This window comes from Calonectris borealis, chromosome 10, assembly GCF_964195595.1.
Source record: "Calonectris borealis chromosome 10, bCalBor7.hap1.2, whole genome shotgun sequence".
Lineage (NCBI taxonomy): Eukaryota > Metazoa > Chordata > Aves > Procellariiformes > Procellariidae > Calonectris > Calonectris borealis.
In genome coordinates, this window is record NC_134321.1 from 8,452,907 (window position 1) to 8,471,492 (window position 18,586).

An 18,586-nucleotide genomic window follows, 5' to 3' on the forward strand; every position below is an offset into this window, starting at 1 on the left:
ACGGCGGGTGTGCGAGCACGTGCTGTGCACACGTGCAGCATAGCACCCCGCTGCGCCGGCCAGCCCGCGCCGTGCGCGGCAGTTTCTCAGGTAACGGGGGCTTTTGCCATGAATGGCAGCTTAAACAGGCGAATAAATGTTATAATTGAAACCTCGGGAGCTTTGCTCACAGCTCTGAGAGCAATGTGCATGCAGCAGTCATGCTCCACGGCTCTGGACGGTGCCTGCGAGCAGCCCCGGGGTTTCGGTGGCGGGGGACAGGCTCGGTTTTGGTGGCAGGGGACAGGCTCTCTGCATCAATTCCTGTACTTAACGCAGGGGGAAACACGGGGAACGTGGCTGGGTGCGAGGCAAGGGGGTGCACTCAGATCCCTGGGGCTGGCTCTTTCTGCTCCCTTTCAGAGAAGGGGCCCCAGTAGCCAAAATAAAGTTAGGATGGGGCCGCAGCAGCAGCGAGGGACAGGGATGCGATCTGCTCTGTTACATACTTAACCAAGGCAGCACAAATTCCTCATTGTGGTTCGGTTGGAGGCTTTTTGGTTTTTTTCAAACAGGCAGCGTATTACTGCTTTGACTTCAAGGACTTTATGGAGAACTTCTTGCATTCCTTTGCTTTATGATCGGAAATTTCCCCATTTAATACAAAGTAGCTTGAGGCTCGGTTCTGCTGCCTTTCCCAACATTGAGCAACTCCTGAGCAAAGGCCTGCAGCCTGCAAGGAATTAGAAATGGGCTTAATTTCATGTGCCCGGAGAAGCCCTGCTGAAGGGCTTTCGAGAGCGAGCCCGGGTGTGTGTCACTTGTAGGGGATGTGCGTGTTAAGTGCAGCACAAAGTGATGGAGGAGACGAGAGGACGAGAGGAGATGGCCTCAAGTTGCGCCAAGGGAGGTTTAGATTGGACATTAGGAAAAATTTCTTTACTGAAAGAGTGGTCAGGCCTTGGAACAGGCTGCCCAGGGAAGTGGTGGAGTCCCCATCCCTGGAAGTATTTAAAAGACGTGTAGATGAGGCACTTAGGGACATCGTGTAGTGGGCATGGTGGTGTTGCGTTGACGGTTGGACTCGATGATCTTAGAGGTCTTTTCCAACCTTAATGATTCTATGTACGTGGTATAACTCTGACACTGTGCGTCTTCCCTCTCAAGGTATCGACCAGGGCCAGATGACATACGACGGCCAGCACTGGCACGCCACCGAGACCTGCTTCTGCTGCGCGCAGTGCAAGAAGTCCCTGCTGGGACGGCCCTTCCTGCCCAAGCAGGGGCAGATCTTCTGCTCCAGGGCCTGCAGCGTCGGCGACGACCCCAACGGCTCCGACTCCTCCGACTCGGCTTTCCAGAGCGCGCGAGCCAAGGAGTCCCGCCGCAGCGCCAAGATTGGCAAGAACAAGGGGAAAGGCGAGGAGGGGGCGCGCAGCCCATGCAACCAGCTGCAGGTCACCTCCAACCGCCTCTCCACCGACGTGGACCCGCTGTCCCTGCAGATGGATTTGCTGAGCCTGGCCAGCCAGACGCCAAGCCTCAACAGGGAGCACTTGTGGAGGAGCCGGGATGAGCTCTACCACTACGGGAGCAAAATGGAGCAAAGTCAGTCCCAAAGCCCTTTGCAGCTTCTCAGCCAGTGCAACATAAGGACCTCCTATAACCCCAGCCAGGTCCCGGGCTCACAGCCGGATTTATGGGCGAAACATTTCAGCAACCCAAAGCGGAGCTCCTCGCTGGCGATGAAGAGCCACGGCGGCAGCTTCATCCAGGACTGCAGAGAGGACTACTACTCGGGGAGGCTTCGCTCGCAGGAGAGCTACAGCGACATGTCCAACCAGAGCTTCCCCGAGACCAGAGGAAGCCTCAAAGTCCCCAAGTACGAAGAGGAAGAGGAAGGCGGGATGCCGACGCCGCAGTGCCGCACCCGGCACCCCATCAACACCCTCAAGTTCACAGAGGACCTGACGCCCACCGAGCAGACTCCCCGTGGCTCCATGGAGTCCCTTGCGCTCTCCAACGCAACAGGTACGTCACCCCCGCTTCTGTCACCCTGCGGCCACCCCAGGTCCCTTGTGCTCCGGGTCAGTGCCACAGCAGGTGTCTTCCCGTTATGGGGGTGACCGGCAGGTTGGGGACCGCCGCTCGGTGCCATGGGCTTGCCTGCCCGGCCCCGGTGTGCCTGGCAGCCCCCTCTCGCTTTTGCTTGCTTGTTTACCAAATGCAGGGCTTTATAGACGGCTGGCCTTTCCGTGTAGCTCAAAACAAATGTTTTCAAGCTCTTTAATCCTCCCTTTTGTGAAGAGGGGGGAAAAATCAAGGCCAGCTGCTAACGCAGAGGCAGATTCCAGGCTTCAGCGCTTGAAGGACTGCTGTCAGCTGCCCTGGGGGGCTAAAAATATTTTTAAATGCTTTGAAATAGGCCCAGTTAACCCCTTTTGCATGTTACGCAGTCCTCGAGCACATGACAAGTTAAAAGAAATTCCTCCCCCTCTGTGCACGGCTCTTTTTCTCCTCTTCCCCAGTCCCCTGGTAGAAATTGCAGGGAAAAGCCAGGTGAGGTGCTTGTCCCATCGGGCTGAGCCTGTTTCTCATGACCGCATCCCAGGGTAATATTTCTCAGCCCTTTCACCCCAAACGTGTTTTGGGTTTCATTTTGCGGCTGCAGGGATGGGGGTGTGTGCACGGACGTGTCTGCGGCAGGGGTCTGGTCCGCAGCCCAGCGTGGGGAGGCTCGGACCCCTGCCCACGCCGTCCTTCTGCAGCCTACTGTAGCTTGCGTTATCGGACGGCTGCGCTCGTCTGGCACAGCTATCGCTTGCTTCCAAGTCCCTCAGCAGAAAACTTCTCAGAAAAGAAAATACCGAGCCCGGTTTGTTCGCCAGAGATACTGCCTTGCTTTTTTCTTCACCGCTCCCCAGCTTTTTTCCGTTGCAGCCAAACACTGCTTGTCCTGCGCCTGCCCCCTGCAAAATGGAATCCGTCTGTCTTGCTGTCACCGGCAGCGAGCAGCCTGCGGGGTGTTTAGTACCCGGTCCCGAGGGCCTCCGGCGGGGTGCTGGCAGCGGCTGGTGGGGATGCGCCGGCGAGCATCGCCCGGCCCCCGGAGAGCTGAGCGCTGCTGAAGCCGAGCTCTGTGCCTCTGCCCCGCCTGGACGGACAGGTTTGCTCTGCTGCGCCCGTGCCTCCTCGCCCCGCTTCCGTGTGTTTGTTTAGGGAAGTTGCCAGCCACGTGCCAAGATGTGAAATGATCTCTGTGTTCAGCCAGGATCCCCCTAACCGGCGAGTGGTAAAGCAGGGAGGGAGAGGAGAAGCTAATGAGCTGGAGAGGGTTTTGCTCAAACAGCCTCAGATATACACAGAGGAAAAAATAGATGTGAAATGGCAAGGGACTTGGGAATTGCTCTTCAAAACAAGGTTCTCCGAAGCAAAGCCCCACAATTCCAAAGCCGCTCGTGTTCCTGAAAACTTGTGTTGTGTAAAACCCCGCCAGTACAGAGTCTTGAGCAACATCGAGTTGGGATGAGCAATCCCTGAATGCTGAAGCGGTTGTTGCATGCTTTGGAGCTGAAGTGTAACAAGTTATCGGGGATACAGGGCAAGAGACGAGAAACGTGGCAAGGCCTTCATATTAGAGTGAAAATCATCCTGTCTTTCATTTTAGAAACTCCTTTTTAAAATGCTGGGAGGGAGATCTTCCAAAGGCATCCGTCCTCCATACGTAGCCACAGTATGAATTTCCTTACGGGCAGTGCCTCCCTTAACGACTCACTTCTTTCCTGCTTTCTGGAGCAGATGCTCAGCATGATGGGGCTTGCAACGAATTTAAGCAGTTCCTCTGCAGAGTGAGGTGATAACATTTTTATTAATGTGTAAGATTCTGATAATTTTCCTTGCTCTGGGACCTGGCTCAGCTCGAGCTGGGGGGCACTGCGGCAGTAACAGGCAGCTCCCCCAGGGCCGTGTGTGCAATTATGGAGGACACATTTATCATCCCATTTAATTGGCAGCGTTTTGAAGACAGGGAGATTCAGTGACCTGGCTGAGGTCTGCGGGAGAGCGGGTTACCCAGCAAACACCCCCCTGAAGCTCCCTCCAACGCAGCCTGGGGCAGAGCCTGTGCCCTCTGCCCTGCACAGCCCAGCTCTGCGTCGCAAGAAACTCCCAGGCATCCAGATACGACGTCCCTTTGAGCTACTGGTGCTGCACAGTTGCTCCACCGTATAAAATGAAATAATTCACGCCGCATCCATCTAACATTTTATGGCATCGCTGAAAACGTTCTTTTTTTATAGGGAGCCGAAGGGCAAACAGTCCCTGACCTGCAGAGCACACGTTAAAAGCTGGTCCCTCCCTGGCAGCAGATTTTGCTGTGATGTTTCTATTACGACTGAAGTACTAATTAGCTGGAGACGTCAGTAAAAGCAGATAATGCATAGGGTGTGCGGCGGTAGTCCCTGTCCTCTGGCCAGAAGGCTGTGAACAGATGTTGTCCCTATAATATTTGTAATGCATTCAGTGCCGGATGGGGGGTCCCCCATTGGGTGGGTCAAGATCTATGTGACCCCAAGTCTCCTGCAAGACCCCAGGTTTTCACCTTACCAACCAGGCTCTACTTAATTGCTTCCAAGCCAATTCCTCGTGGGTGGGTTAAGAGGTGTGACACTTGGGTACTCACCCTTAAAGTGCTTAACCGTGCTCCATCGTCGCACCATGGGCAATAGGGCACCAGCAGACACCGGAGTGGCAGAGGTAGCCTTGACCCTCCTTGTGCTTTGTTTTTGGGGTTTGAATTAGATGGGAGCATCTCTGCTGTCCTCTGGTTTGTGCTTGTGTACTTGCCACAAATGCTGATGTGATTTAACCACATCCACTGGCGAAGGGCAGAGTTTCCTGCTGGTGGAGGGCATTTCGCCTTTCCTCCCGCGTTTCTGTTTGAAAATCCCTTCTCTTCCATCAACTAAAGGCTATGACAGACTCCAATCCGCTACATCTTCTTCTTGAAGGCTGGGTCCTCCTTCTCCTGCCCAACATGGCCATTAGATGGAGAGGCAAAGAGCAAAAAATATTTCCCAGCACATTTTCCAAGAGAGAGCTCATTTTTGCTGAATTTTATATTATCTTTTATATTTGATTTGCTTTGGTTGCTTTTGCTTTTTTTTTTTTTTTAAATGGCATTAGCAACAATACAAAACAGTGGATGCTGTAACAATGTTTACCCTATAACTCCCTTCATTAAGCAATCAGGACGATGCTAAGATGGAGTTTGTCCAGGAAGCTTTTCTCATGAGGAGGAGTCTGATCCTACCAGAGGTTAATCACTTCCCAGAAGATACTCGGTCCATCACAGCCTTGCTCCCAGTGCTTGTGCTCTGCCTTGCTCTGCTTGTGCTTGCGTTGCTCTCTAAAAAGGTTTTGCAGGCGCTGTAGGTGCCTACCAGCTGAATTAGAAATCAAGAGCTGATCTCTGCTGATTCCAAGCAATCATTTCCACAGAATGCCAGCTGGTCAAATAGCCCACTTAAGAAAGTACCTGCAGGCTAAATGTTATTCTCTGGGAACGATCTCTTTGTGTGCAGCTTGCAGAGAGCAGGAGTGCTTTGGAGGTGGAAGTCGCATTGAACGGTGACACTGTCATATGCAAAAGGAGAAATAGGTTTTAAGTATTCCTTCAGAAAATGAGTTTGGGTGAGGGTAACAGCCTCATCTGTCACAGGCATAAATCCAGGAAAAAAAGAAGTTAAACTGGTGCCGTTACAGGGTGGAATGTGATTTCACATGTATGGTGCACGTTTCTGCTGTCATCTGTGTTACCAGATGCCCAAAGGCCCCAAATAGCTTGTTTTTCCAGGACTAAACAACAACTGTGATATACCCAGAAAGCGGAGAGAGAAAATGTATGAATATGCACGTGGATCAGTGCTGATCCCTGCGCGTCTGAGTTGCAGAATGACCTGACAGCATCGTCTGTCTCCAGTCCCCTCTTCTTCCTCTGCCTGAGGAGGGGCTGAAAGCTGGGGGGGGCGAGGAGGGAAGAAGAAAAAACCCTGTTTCTCAGGGCTGGGGTGTATTTTCCAAGAAGCGTTCAATGGCCCAGCCTCTCCTGCACCGAGGGCTTGGGAGCAGCTCCTGAACACCCTCAGGGACTGCAGTGAGGGGCTCGGGGTGAGCGAGCTCTGGGGGCTGGTCCCCATCCCCGCGTCCTCAGTGGCACTGCATCCCGGGGGTGCTCCTCTCCCTCCTTGGCTGGAAACGGTGCTGCCCCGGGCACTTCAGCCGAGTTACGCAAGCCAGAAAATGACACATTGGCTGTTCTTGACTTTTTCTAAGAAAAAGGAGGCTCCCAGCTCTCCAGCACGCTCCTACCATCCTCTTTCTCCCAGACATGGGCAGCGTAAAACTGCTTCTGAGTCGGAAGATGGGATCCCTGGGGGGATTTCTTGCGATTTTGAGACCTAGGTGTAACATTCCCCAATCCAAGCCGGGACATTTCAAAACCCAAGATGCGAAGACAGAGGTTTTCCTTCCCAAAGGGCCAATGCCAAAACTTATAAAACTGCCAGGAATGTTTCTTCTCCCCCCTTGCTCACCTTCTGCTGCTCGGCGGTGGGAGGTTTGGCGTGCTTACCGCAGGGGCTGGCCACGCGCACGCCTTCGCCCCTTTGGTGTCACACACGGATGTGCCAAAGCACGAGGGGTAATGACCAAACCAGAGGGAGAACCGAAATGGGCTTCTGGAAGGAGATGTCATAGAATCATAGAAGCATAGAATAGTCTGGATTGGAAGGGACCTTTAAAGGCCATCTAGTCCAACCCCCTGCCGTGGGCAGGGACATCTTCAACTAGATCAGGTTGCTCAGAGCCCCGTCCAGCCTGACCTTGAAGGTTTCCAGGGATGGGGCATCTACCTCCTCTCTGGGCAGCCTGTGCCAGGGTTTCACCGCCCTCACTGTAAAAAATGTCTTCCTTATATCTAGTCTAAATCTACCCTCTTTTAGTTTAAAACCATTACCTGTTGTCCTGTCGCAACAGGCCCTGCTAAAAAGTTTGCCGCCATCTTTCTTATAAGCCCCCTTTAAGTACTGATAGGCTGCAATAAGGTCTCCCTGAAGCCTTCTCTTCTCCAGGCTCAATAATCCCAACGGTCTCAGCCTTTCTTCACAGGAGAGGTGTTCCACCCCCCTGATCATTTTTGTGGACTCCTCTGGACCTGCTCCAACAGGTCCATGTCCGTCTGGTGCTGAGGGCTCCAGAGCTGGATGCAGCACTGCAGGGGGGGTCTCACCAGAGCAGAGCAGAGGGGCAGAGTCACCTCCCTCGACCTCTGGCCACGCTGCTTTGGATGCAGCCCAGGATACGGTTGGCCTTTGGGCTGCGAGCGCGCATTGCTGGCTCATGTCCAGCTTTTCGTCCACCAGTACCCCCAATTCCTTCTCGGCAGGGCTGCTCTCCATCCCCTCATCCCCCGTCTGTATTGATACCGGGGGTTGCCCCCACCCAGGTGCAGGACCTGGCACTTGGCCTTGTTGAACCTCATGAGGTTCACATGGGCCCACTTCTCGAGCTTGTCCAGGTCCCCCTGGATGGCATCCTGTCCCTCAGGCGTGTCGACCACACCACTCAGCTTGGTGTCATCTGCAAATTTGTCAGGGGAAGCAATAGCACTTCATCCCCGACCCGGCGTGTTGGCCACCCCGCCTTGCCTGGGGAGGGCATAGGAGCTGGTGCTGCCCATGAGGGGGGTTATGGGAACATTTCTAGGTTAAAATCCAACTCCTTTCCCAGGCAGCACCCGTGTAGGGACTTCTTTCAGCGAGCCAGGGAGAGGGACCGGTCAGGTAGGAACCGTGCCCCGGCACCTTGGGGTGGCACGCGGGGGCACGCCACGGGAGCCTGTCGGCACCGCGACCCGCCTGGCGCGCACTCCGCTCTCCCCCGGACCGTGTGCTTCCCGAGGTTTCCAGTCACGTAAGGGTTCTGCTTTATTTCTGCACACCCCGAGGTCGCTCAGAAGTGAGACGAGGCTGAGCTATAAACAAAGCCCTGGGCAGGCTGTTTCTCCTTAAGTTCCTTTTTAGTTCTTGGGGTTGAACTTGAAATAAACCCTGTGTCAGGCGTGGTGAGGATGTGCCTGCCTGGTGCTGGGGGAGAGAGAAGGCTCTGACACGGGGGGGGCTGGACATCCCCTCCTGTGCCTCTACAGCTGCACTTAAACACTGGCTGGCTGGGCTGGGTGCAGGGTTTTGGTGCAGGCAGGCACCTATACGGGTATCGGGTGGCGAGGGCTGCGATGCACAGGTATATGTGTGCACTGTGATAAACGTAAAAGCAAGAAGCGAGCGTCAGCATAGCCCTGTTTGCATGCAGTGTCCTAAGCCAGGGTGTTTTGCATTCGCCCGCGGGGGTGAAGCAGACGATGCTATCTCTGCAGTGGGATGCTGGCTGCGGCAGGGCTTCACCCGGTGTTAGCCCAGCTTCGCCAGGAGTTTAATTTAATGGGGGCTGGGAGTTGCGTCCCCTCACGGGGGGGCTTCATTCCCAGCCTCACACCCAGCATACATGCTTTCTGCGGCCCCTCTGCTGTCATTTGCCGAGCGGTTTAATAATTCCTAATTAATGCAACTTGCAGCCCCAGTTTAGCAAAGCACAGAGTGAGATTTAAGCACCTCTGAGAGCTTTGTTGTGGCAAGGTTGTATTGGTGATGCTCACGAGGAATAACTTTGTGCCGTCGCTTTGCTTATTCGGTTATTTCCCTTGGCAATGTTTTATGGGATAAACATCGTTCCTAAAAGGGGTGGGGAAAGACTTCAGAGAGGATCGTACAGCATGTTCTTAGCAAACCTTAATGTTAGCCAGAAACCTGCTTTGTGTTCCCGGCACTGTAGCCAGCTCGAGTTTTATATCGAATGCCCGCAGACGAGCTACAGCTTTCACTTGTGTTCATCCGAAAGGCGTGCGTTTCCATGGCTTCGGGGTGAAATATTGAGCCTGGCAGCCCCATGCAGCGGAGAACGGCAGCAAAATAACCTGCTGTGTCCACGTGTGCCGCGGTGCTGGCTCCAATCTGGCCGCGGGGCGGGCAGCGGCCGACGGGTGCGCTCGGTGTCTCTTGGAGCATCGTTTTGCAGAAGGAAAGTCTCGTGAGGTCAGCATGTCATCCCTGGGTTTGCACCCTTGGAAAGGGCTCAGTGGTGTGGTAACAACCATCTTGTGGTGTGGGCCAGGGCTCCTGCTCTCCTGGACGGTCTCGGGAAACAGATTCTCAGGTTTCCTTGTTAGAAAAAAATCACTGCTGCGTGGTGGGGTCTCCCCTCGCGCGCTCTTTCTTCCAGGTTAGGGCTCGCTCGGGTTATTAGCTGTGTTCCCAGATGAAACACTTCATTAAGAGGGAGCTGCAGCAGCTGTAAATAAATACTGGTAATTCAAGAAGATTGGGCCCCAATGCACGGGTGTAGCTCTGAAACGGCAAATGACCGCAGGAGAGGAGGGTTGGTGCCACCGTCGCCCCATCCAGGGCAGTGCGGGACCGGAGACCTGGAGCCGCCCCGCCTGCGCCCCAGCACCCGCTGCCTTTCCAGTGCCCGGGACACCCTCCGGTGCCGGAGCCTCCCCCCGCCATCTTCTGCTGTGATTGCACAGGAAGAGTTTTCTTCTTCTCCAAGCTGAAATTTTCCTTGCAGGAGTTCAGCAGACCTGGAGGATAATGGATTTCCTTCCTCTTCGCAAGCATTTTTTTCCATGTTTGAAGGCTGTTATTATATCGCCTTCAGCCTTCTCTTCTCTAGACTAAACAACCCCTGCTCTTTCAAACTTTATTCCTAGGTCATGTTTTCTAGATGAAATTTTTTAGACAAATGGTTTTCGCCGTCCTCTGAACTCGCTGCGGTCAGGCTGGAGCACTCCTGGCTTGCTCCCACTACGCCTTGCCTGAGGCTTTGCAACTCCGCAGAGAGGGGCAGGATCATTTTGTGAGCTTTGCAAGACTAATCTGGGCCTAACCCCCGCTCATAATACTTTACACCTTGCATTGGTGTAAATGTAAATTTAAGCCTGGAGGCATCTTTGTGTTTCACGTGGGTTAGAAGTTGCGTCCTTGACTTGGTACCTGCCCTAGGCACTGTAAGAGCCGTGCGGAGCTCTCGGTATCTGCAGGGATGCTGTAAAAGCACAACTTTGCTCCTGAGTGAGCAGAAGAAATCCTTCGCTGCCACCGTGAGCAGATAAAACAAAGTTTCCTGGGCCCCTGGCTACGCTGCTTGCTGGGTCACTTGCTAGTGTGGCTCCCAAAAAAAGGCTTGTGCACATGCAGCCTGCCAAATCGGCTTGGGCAGATGCATTTGGCCTCAGCAGGAGCATTTCCCACTCTGTGGTATGGAGAAATGGAGCCGTTGGATCTCGGGGTGGCTTTGCTGCCGTCTCCCGAGCACGGGCTCCGGCGCGCCCCAAGCTCCGAGTGCTGGCGATGGTGGTGTACGTGCTGGATTCCTCTTACAATCGACATTTTTCCAGTGATTCAAGATCTTAAAATGTGTGTGCTTAATTATAATCAGGCAGGCTGAATGAGCAGCCAGAAACATCCCCTGGACCTAATAATCACTGATTAAGCCTTGCGCTCCAAGCATGAGCTGTACGTGCATTGCAGGCTTCTCGTCTGAAATTGCTTCCTCCTGTGCTGACCAACGCTTCGAAGAAGAAAAGAAAAAGCACTCGCAGCGTCTGCTGGAGGTGTGTGCAAGGGGCTGGAGACCCCCATCCTGCATCAGCTAAACCTGTGAAGCGCTGGCTCTGCCTGTCCCAGAGCCGGAGCCCGCCGTGCATCGTGGCTTGCTTTACTGCCGGCAAAAAGAAAAGCAGGTTTCACCGCAGGCCATCGCGCTCGGCCACTGCGGCTGCCTGCAGCGCTCCTGCCAGTGATGTGGGGGATGCAGATATGTCTCGCTTAATTTGAAAATACTGTTCCGCTCTATCCGTGTCTCAGGAGCCTCTCCCCAGATGCTCGTTTTCATTCTTGCTGGATGCAGGACCAGAGGAGAGAGACGGCGGAGGCAGGGGAGCCGAGACCCGCGGGTGCTGTCCGATGCGGCTGGCTGTGCACTGGGGGCGAAGCACCAGCTCGCCCCATGCCCCCACGAGGCGGGACGAGGTCGGCCCCTTTCAAACGATGCTGCAAAAATCAATCTGCTGACACCGCAGAAGCATCCCGCAGCATTTGGAGCTGTATTCCTGCACAGCTTTTACTGCGGAGCCGCGTCGGTTCTCTTAACGAACGGTTGCATAAATGTCACCGAGGGCTCATTTTCTTTGGCGTCAGCTATTGTCTGACAGATCTGATTAAGGCCACATTCGGCTGTCAGCGGCTGTGATTCACATTCGGATCAGCTCCGCTGGCAATCCCACTGTTATTCTGGCCTTTCGGGAGGTCTTGGTGCATGTTACCGACTTGCTTTTCCCTCCCGGGGGGCTGCTGGGCTCCTCCGCGATGGCACAGGAGGGACACGGGGAGCAGTGCCTGATGTGACAAACAGCACTGGGATCACTGGGAGTCACTGGGATCGAAGGCAGAAGCTCGTGGCTCCAGCGGGGAGGTGGTGGGTGCCGGGAATCGCTCGCTCCTATAATGGGAGCGGGGAGCCGGGGCGGGCAGGTCCTCGGAGGGGACGGGGAGCCCGGGCGGGACTGTTTCCAAAGGGTGGTCAGCAGGGTTGGGTTAGCTCGCTCGAGATCAATGTGGCTTAGGAAAAAAAGGCACGAAGCTGGCTCGAAAAGCGTGTCCTTTTCGAAACAAAACGTGGCTTTAACTTTTTTTTTAACCCAGCCTCTCCCTTTTCCTGCGGCGTTCAGGGATCGCCTTGGCTTTACCTTCCTCTGTAATCATAAGCTCCAGAAACATCCCCATTGCAGAAAAGCAAACGAGCAGAGAGAAACGGCTGGGGCGGCTGGGACTCGGGGAGCGAAGCCAAATCATGCGAGACCCAGCGGCAGCCTGTGCTCAAGTGCTAAAGCTCTCCCTGGTGCCACCGAGGGGAGGATTCGGAAAACCTTGCCCATCTTTGCAGGGTCTCTTGATCCTTTTTAAGGCTGAGTCCAAAGAAACCCTGGAGCGGCTCGTGAGCCGGGTTAGTGACAGCAGCCCTTGTTCTTGTTCAGGTTTGGCAGGCAGCGGCTGATGCCGAAGGAGCTAAGCTCTCAATGAAATGTAAGCAGCTTTTGTTAAGGGGAAAAGAAGTTTATTCTTGAATTGTGGGCTGGGTTGTTGTTTTTTTAAATTAATTTACAAAGTCGTAAATTCTCGGTGATTGCATAAGGGCTGTGCGTCATGTTGAAAATCCTGCTGATGGTGCACAGCTCTCCGCGTTTGGTCTGCACGGGGAGGTTGTCAGAGAGGGACGGGGAGAAGAGCGCCAAAGCAAACACTCTGCGTTTGATTTGGGATGAAATGGATTTCCTTTGAAATAGTTTGCGAAACATGTTGTCCTGAGCTTGCAATGCAAGCGCTGACTGCTGCCAGTTGTCAAGCCAACATGGAGATAGTCTGAAAATAGTCAGAAAACACCCAGAAAACAGGCCAAGGACTAGGGCTACGTGGGGTGCGTTGAGTTTCTCATTGATGGGCAGGTGCTCAGCAGACACCCCACCTCTCTGCTGCTGGGTTAAGGCTTTCTGGGCTGAAGGAAAGCACTTTGCAGGAGGTCTGGGCTGGAGGAAAGCACCTGGGCTGGCCGACACGTGAGAGAGACCCGGTGGGCCACCTTCCCAAGCAGAGCAGCCCATCCAGCTGGAGCTGATGTTCCTGGCTCCTGCCCACATGCAGCTCCCTGGGTATCTGTAGGGATAGCCTGACCCTCCTGCTATCCCGCTGCTTACGGGGAGCTCCGGCAGACCCTCTGGGGCTCGGGTGTTTCCTCGCCTCCCGGGAAACCCGGCTGCATGCACACGGCCAAGGCTGCACCTTCGGTCCCCCCGTGGGTGTCATTCAGGGGACCTGTGCATGGTGACAAGGTGGCCACGTTTTCAGCTGCCCCTGACATTGTTCAGTCCTTCGAAACATGTCGTCGTTGCAGAAGGTGTGGGTGCCGGATCATGGCACCCTAGTTATCTCGGCATGCAGGAGGCCTCAGGTTACCTCTGATGCATAATTTCTCCCTGGCATCGCTAGTTATTCCTATCAAGTCTCAGACAGCGTAGACATATGGGGAAGGAAGTCGTGAAAAGCAACTTGGAGGCCGACTCAAAACACCTTAAATTGGTGTGATTTTCCCAAAGGTGGAACTGCCTGCTCTTTAAAAAAAAAAAAAAAAAAATCATCCTCTTGAAGGGCTCTTCAGGACAGCATCTAAATCACCGAGTTATTTTTTAAAGCAAAAGTCTCAGGCCAAACCCAGCATCTCTGCTGATAAGAAATTCCCCTTCTTAACTCTCTGTTTTTCCTTCCTTTCCTCTTTCCCTGCAAAGGCCTCTCTGCAGATGGTGGAGCCAAGCGCCAGGAGCATCTCTCCAGGTTCTCGATGCCTGACCTGAGCAAAGACTCAGGCATGAATGTCTCGGAGAAGATGAGCAACATGGGGACCCTGAACTCCTCCATGCAGTTTCGAAGCGCCGAGTCGGTCCGCAGCCTGCTGTCGGTGCAGCAGTACCAGGACATGGAGCCGAACCTGCACGACCTCGCCAGCCCCCTCGGGTACCGAGAGCGGCCGTCGCACCAGATGCACCAGAGCTTCGACTACGGTAGCGGGGTGCCGGGGGGCAAGCTGGGGGCGCAGGAGGGCTCGAGGCGTGCTCCCATGAGCGAGCGCACGCGTCGGCGAACTAACCTCCGGGATGATGACCGGCATTACCGCCCGCACCGGCCCCGGCGGTCTCGACGTTCCCGGTCGGATAACGCCCTGCACCTGGCCAGCGAGCAGTGCTGCCGGCTGAAGGAGAGACCCTCGCTCCGGGCCAGGGAAGACTACGACCAGTTCATGCACCAGAGGAGCTGCAGAGAGACGGTGGAGCAGGGTCCCCGCAGGGACGTCTACGGCCACTGTCCCCGGACGGTGTCGGATCTCGCCTTGCAGAACCACTTGGGCGAGAGATGGGGGCCCTACTTCGCCGAATACGACTGGTGCTCGACCTGCTCCTCCTCTTCGGAGTCCGACAACGAGGGCTATTTCCTCGGGGAGCCGATCCCCCAGCCCGCCCGCCTCCGGTACGTGACCAGCGAGGAGCTCCTGCACAAGTACGGCTCCTACAGCATGCCCAAGTCTTCCACGCTGGGTGGCAGGGGACAGTTGCACAGCCGGAAAAGACAGAAGAGCAAAAACTGTATTATATCCTAATGGCATCCTTGCCAGGCACCTTGGGAGAATGTAAATTAACTCACAAACTTGCACTGTTTTAGCTCATGTAAGCGCTTCTATTGTAACAAAAAAAGTCCCGAAGAGTAGGGATTTATAAGAAGGTTGTAGACTGGCTTCTATAAATAGTCATAATCCTGGGCACGGTGAATATATTTTGCACATCTTACTTTGGAGAAAAAAAAAAAAAACAAAAAAGTTCACTTTAGCCTGTAATATTTACCCAGTAGTTTTTCCTCTTTCTCCCGAATACTGCCATCCTTTTGAGGTCTGTTTGTCCGAACGTTTTGGTTACCACTGTTGGCTCTCAGCATCAGTTTGCCAGTAGCTTTTGCTTTCCACCACATTTTTGTTCTCTATTAGCCATGTTGGTAAGTAATTTGTCTCTCTTGGACAGTGTGGGAGCCTAAGTTATTTCCGTGATTGTTGTAAATGCAATGTAAATGAGAGTTTGGAGAAAATATTTTTGTATTTTGTAATATCAGAGGAATTTCTATATCTTAGGAGTCACTGGGAAAATGCATGCACATTCAGAATTGTTTTCAGCCAGAGTTAACCAAGCAGTACTTTGGACCCCCTTTCCATTTCATCATCAGATTTCTTAAGTATAGCAGTGACAGTTTGAGTTGTCATTTGTTTTGAGGATTTGGTTGGTTTTTTAACCCTTTTTTTCTGTTGGTTTGTTTCATTCCTGGTAAATAAAGAGAACACTTTCTGATTCATTAAATCTCGAAGAGGCCTCGGTGGCATTTTGAAGTCTGCTCCCGCCTGTGATTTTCAGGTACGCTCCATCAGTCAGATACAGGAATCCCGACAGCTGCAAAAGGGACTCTTTTTTTTTTTTTTTGTTATTATTAAATAGGAAAGAACAGAACTACCAAATGTCTGCAACGTTGTAAATGACCAAAGCCGGAGAAGGAATTTTACACCTCTGTAGAGAACGCTGAAGTTGCTAAACGTTGAACTATTATTTGGAGTAAATAAAAGTGTAAATGGTGCAATTGTGTGATGTCAGCATGACATTGTTTTGAATATAGACTTGTCTTATGGTGCTCTAGTCTCCTGGGTTATGTTAACTGCTGTTCATTACCAAGTGGAAGTCTCAATATTGCCTACTGCCTAACACGTAAGAGAACGACTGCAAACTGCTCCCCGCGGGCCTGATCCTGCCCTGGCGAGACGCCCTCGCCCCTCCCAGGCCGCTTGTGGCCGGGGGGGCTCATCCCCGGGGTGGGCTCAGCCAGCTCGGACAGCCCCGCTGCAGCCTCGCCGGGGCAGAGCGTTCTATAAATAGGGCTCAGCTGTATTGTATTATGGTGGATGTGAGTTTGTTCTCTGTATGCTTTAAACCATTGGGGTACTGCCGTGGCGGCACGTCCCGGCGGATGCGCCGGAGGATTGCAAGCCGATGCTGGTTGTCCCGGTGCTTCCCGGGAAGGAGCAGGTTTACAAAAGGGGCTCTTGGCACCCGAAGGTGCGGGTTAGCGCCCGAGGGTGTTAAGATAAAGCTGGGCTTTGAGCCGCAGGAGGGCTGAGAGGCTTAACCGGCTGCATCGCCCTCGCCCCACGCGCTGCCGGCATCTCGGGGTGCCCCTGCCCTGCGCCCCGGGGAGGAGGGTCCCGCGGCAGGGCCGGCGCCGGCACCCCTGGGCGCGCGGGGGGCCGCCCCGTTGCCTACTCAAAGCAGCAGATGCAGAAAAATCTTGAAGATGGATGTCTCCGTACCACAGACTATTGCTAGGAATTTTTTTGTTGTTTGTAAAGGACAATGTGATAATTATTATTCCTTTAAAAAGAAAAACAAACAAAAAAAAAAGAAATGACACTTAAGTATATTTAAAAAAAATGTTTTTTCCAGTTGGAATAAATGGAAGTATTCATCCAAAGGGCAGAGTCTCGTGTGTATGTTTTTGCTCTTAAGGCATGTTGGTTAACTGTCAGTAGAAAACTGGATTTTCATTTTGCTGGTCTTGCAATGAAAGCACAAGAACCAGCTCAGCCCCATCCCTGACGTGGTTTCGGTGGGCAGGGAAAGCCGACGGAGGAGCATCTCCTGCACACCACATGCCTTTCCCGGGGTTGGTGACCTGGACCCATTCTTCAGTGTTAAAAAAGCCGAGTCTTACCCTGGTGTAAGTCAGCGTAGCTCAGCTGAGATCCCCCGCGGGCCTCCGGCTTACACTGGGGGAGACTTCAACCTGTAATTTATAAATAACAGCCTTTTTCTTAGAAAGATCACAGATCTTTCCATGTTTTCCAAAACAGACCTGGTAAGCCGGGTAGGGGTATTGCTTTCAGCGACAAGTATGACACTAACTACAGGTTATTATATAACCGGTGTTTAATATGTACAATTTAATTCGTTGTCAGTGATTAAAAGCACAATGAATGTTGTCTGTCAGCCCTGGTACAGCTGAGCTGCATTTTGTACGGCAAGAGCCTGAATCGCTCGGCAGAGAACTTTCCCCCTTTAACTGCTTGCTGCCTCTCCCCAGGGATAACGTAACAAGCTTGAAACAGTCCTTGCAGCAGAGTTGCTGCACCTTTTCCCGTGTAATTTCGTACTGAAATCCAGGGTCTGGTGCCCCTGTTCACGGGATGGTTTTGCTGCTGGAAGCGGCTCTTCAAAACCCAGTTCTCACCAGAGAGCATCTCTGCATCCCCGCAGACCGCGGATGCGCAACCCAGCTTTAATGCAACACTGGAATCAGAACAGTTGGGCAACAAATTGGGGAGATAAGAGCATCTCAGGCGATGCTCCCCTCCGCCGGGCCCTTCATCAGCACTACAGAAAGATCTCATCACATTTTGTAAGAAAGACGGTGCTGGCCAAAATAATGAGTCAATACGAATTTCAGCAATAAAAGTGCAAACGCAGCTTCCAAACCTTTTTTTTTTTTTTTCATATGGGCTCCAGAAGTCCCATACGCTGCAAGACACATGGTTAAAAAAAAAAAAAAAAAGAATTCCTTAGCCCGTTCGGGGTATGATTAACCATTTCTGACAAACCCACTGAGCTTGAGGGATGGAGCTATAAGCCTGTAAAATTTTGCTCCGTCGCCATCTGGCCCCGCTGGTTTACCTCTCTGCGCACGCTGCGTGCAGGAGCCAGCGCCCCGGGGGAGCGGGGGGCACATACAGCCATTTTCTTTCACGTCTCCGAGAACTTAGTAAAGGTGACACCACGTGAAGCTCAGGATGAGTGTCAGTGAGTCCAGTTTCCCGGCGGGGGGGACTGGGCCCAGTGCTGGGGTTGCTGTTTGGCCAAGGGAGTGGGAAGCTTTTTGCTGGTGCCCTGTACAGCTGTGCTGCCAGCCTGGCACATTGTCAGTGTTGCTTAAAAAAAAAAAAAAAAAAAAAAATCAAATCTGATCAGGTCTATTGCTACCATGATTTTCTTCCATAAAAGATCTTTTTCCTTTTTTTTCCCCAAAAAGTCCTTGGGAAGGCCCACCCAGCGTGACCCCAGGGGATGGGCTGGCTTCAGCGGTACCCTGGCCATCCAGGGCAGCCAGGCGATGCTGACCATGGCTTTGCGAGGCGCAGGAGATCAGTCTGCCTTTGGGCTCGGAGTACACATCACCTCCCGCGAGCTGGTCCTGAGCACACAGACACACAACCCTTCGGCAGCTCTTACCTCCGTTGCAAAGCCAACGTCTGCATCGCACGCTTGGCCACGGCCCAGGCGGCGGTGGGAGCGCAGCATCCTTCGTGTCCACTCTCCCCAGCAGGCTGGAGGGCTCAGTAAAGCCCATGCAACACCCAAAAAAGCCCCGACATGGGCAGTGTGTTGGCCCAAAAGCCGCTGGAGCTGTGCAGGGAAGCTTCCAGCACACTGAGACTTGTTTCTCGGGAAGCCAAAAGCCACACAGCCTTGAACCCGTGCAGATTAATTATAATCAGATGAGCAGAGGCTCTGCAGAAAGATGCGGAGATATGAAGTATGAGGTTAGAAATAAACAGAAGCACCTTGATCTGGAAATTGTTATACTCAGATAATCCCGTATTTGCAAACGGCCGAAGTGGCTCTGGGTACACAACCGCTGCCAAGCTCGCGGGAGCGCGCACGAGCCCGAAGTGCTCGGTGGCTTTGAAAACCCAGTTGCTCAGGAAGGTGCCTATGTGCAGATTAAAGACAGCAGCATTGGGTGGCGGTTTAGTTAACGAGAGTAGTTAGATGAAGGATGAGGGCCTGCGGAGAAATGGGCATGCGTTGAGCATCACAATTTAATACCCCCAAAAACGTCCTGCCCGTGTAGCGTGGGGC

The 18,586-nt window shown here is 53.2% G+C and overlaps 1 protein-coding gene across 1 annotated transcript in view; it reads left to right on the top strand.

The window, feature by feature from the left end:
- PRICKLE2 (prickle planar cell polarity protein 2) overlaps positions 1-14,496 on the top strand; it is a 107,931-nt gene extending 93,435 nt beyond the window's left edge. Inside the window, exons 8-9 of the mRNA XM_075158695.1 lie at positions 1,147-2,010; positions 13,436-14,496. Of these exons, the coding sequence (XP_075014796.1) occupies positions 1,147-2,010; positions 13,436-14,301 (1,730 nt within the window). The 3' untranslated portion in view covers positions 14,302-14,496. The remainder of the gene's footprint in view (positions 1-1,146; positions 2,011-13,435) is intronic.
- The last annotated feature ends 4,090 nt before the right edge of the window (positions 14,497-18,586 follow it).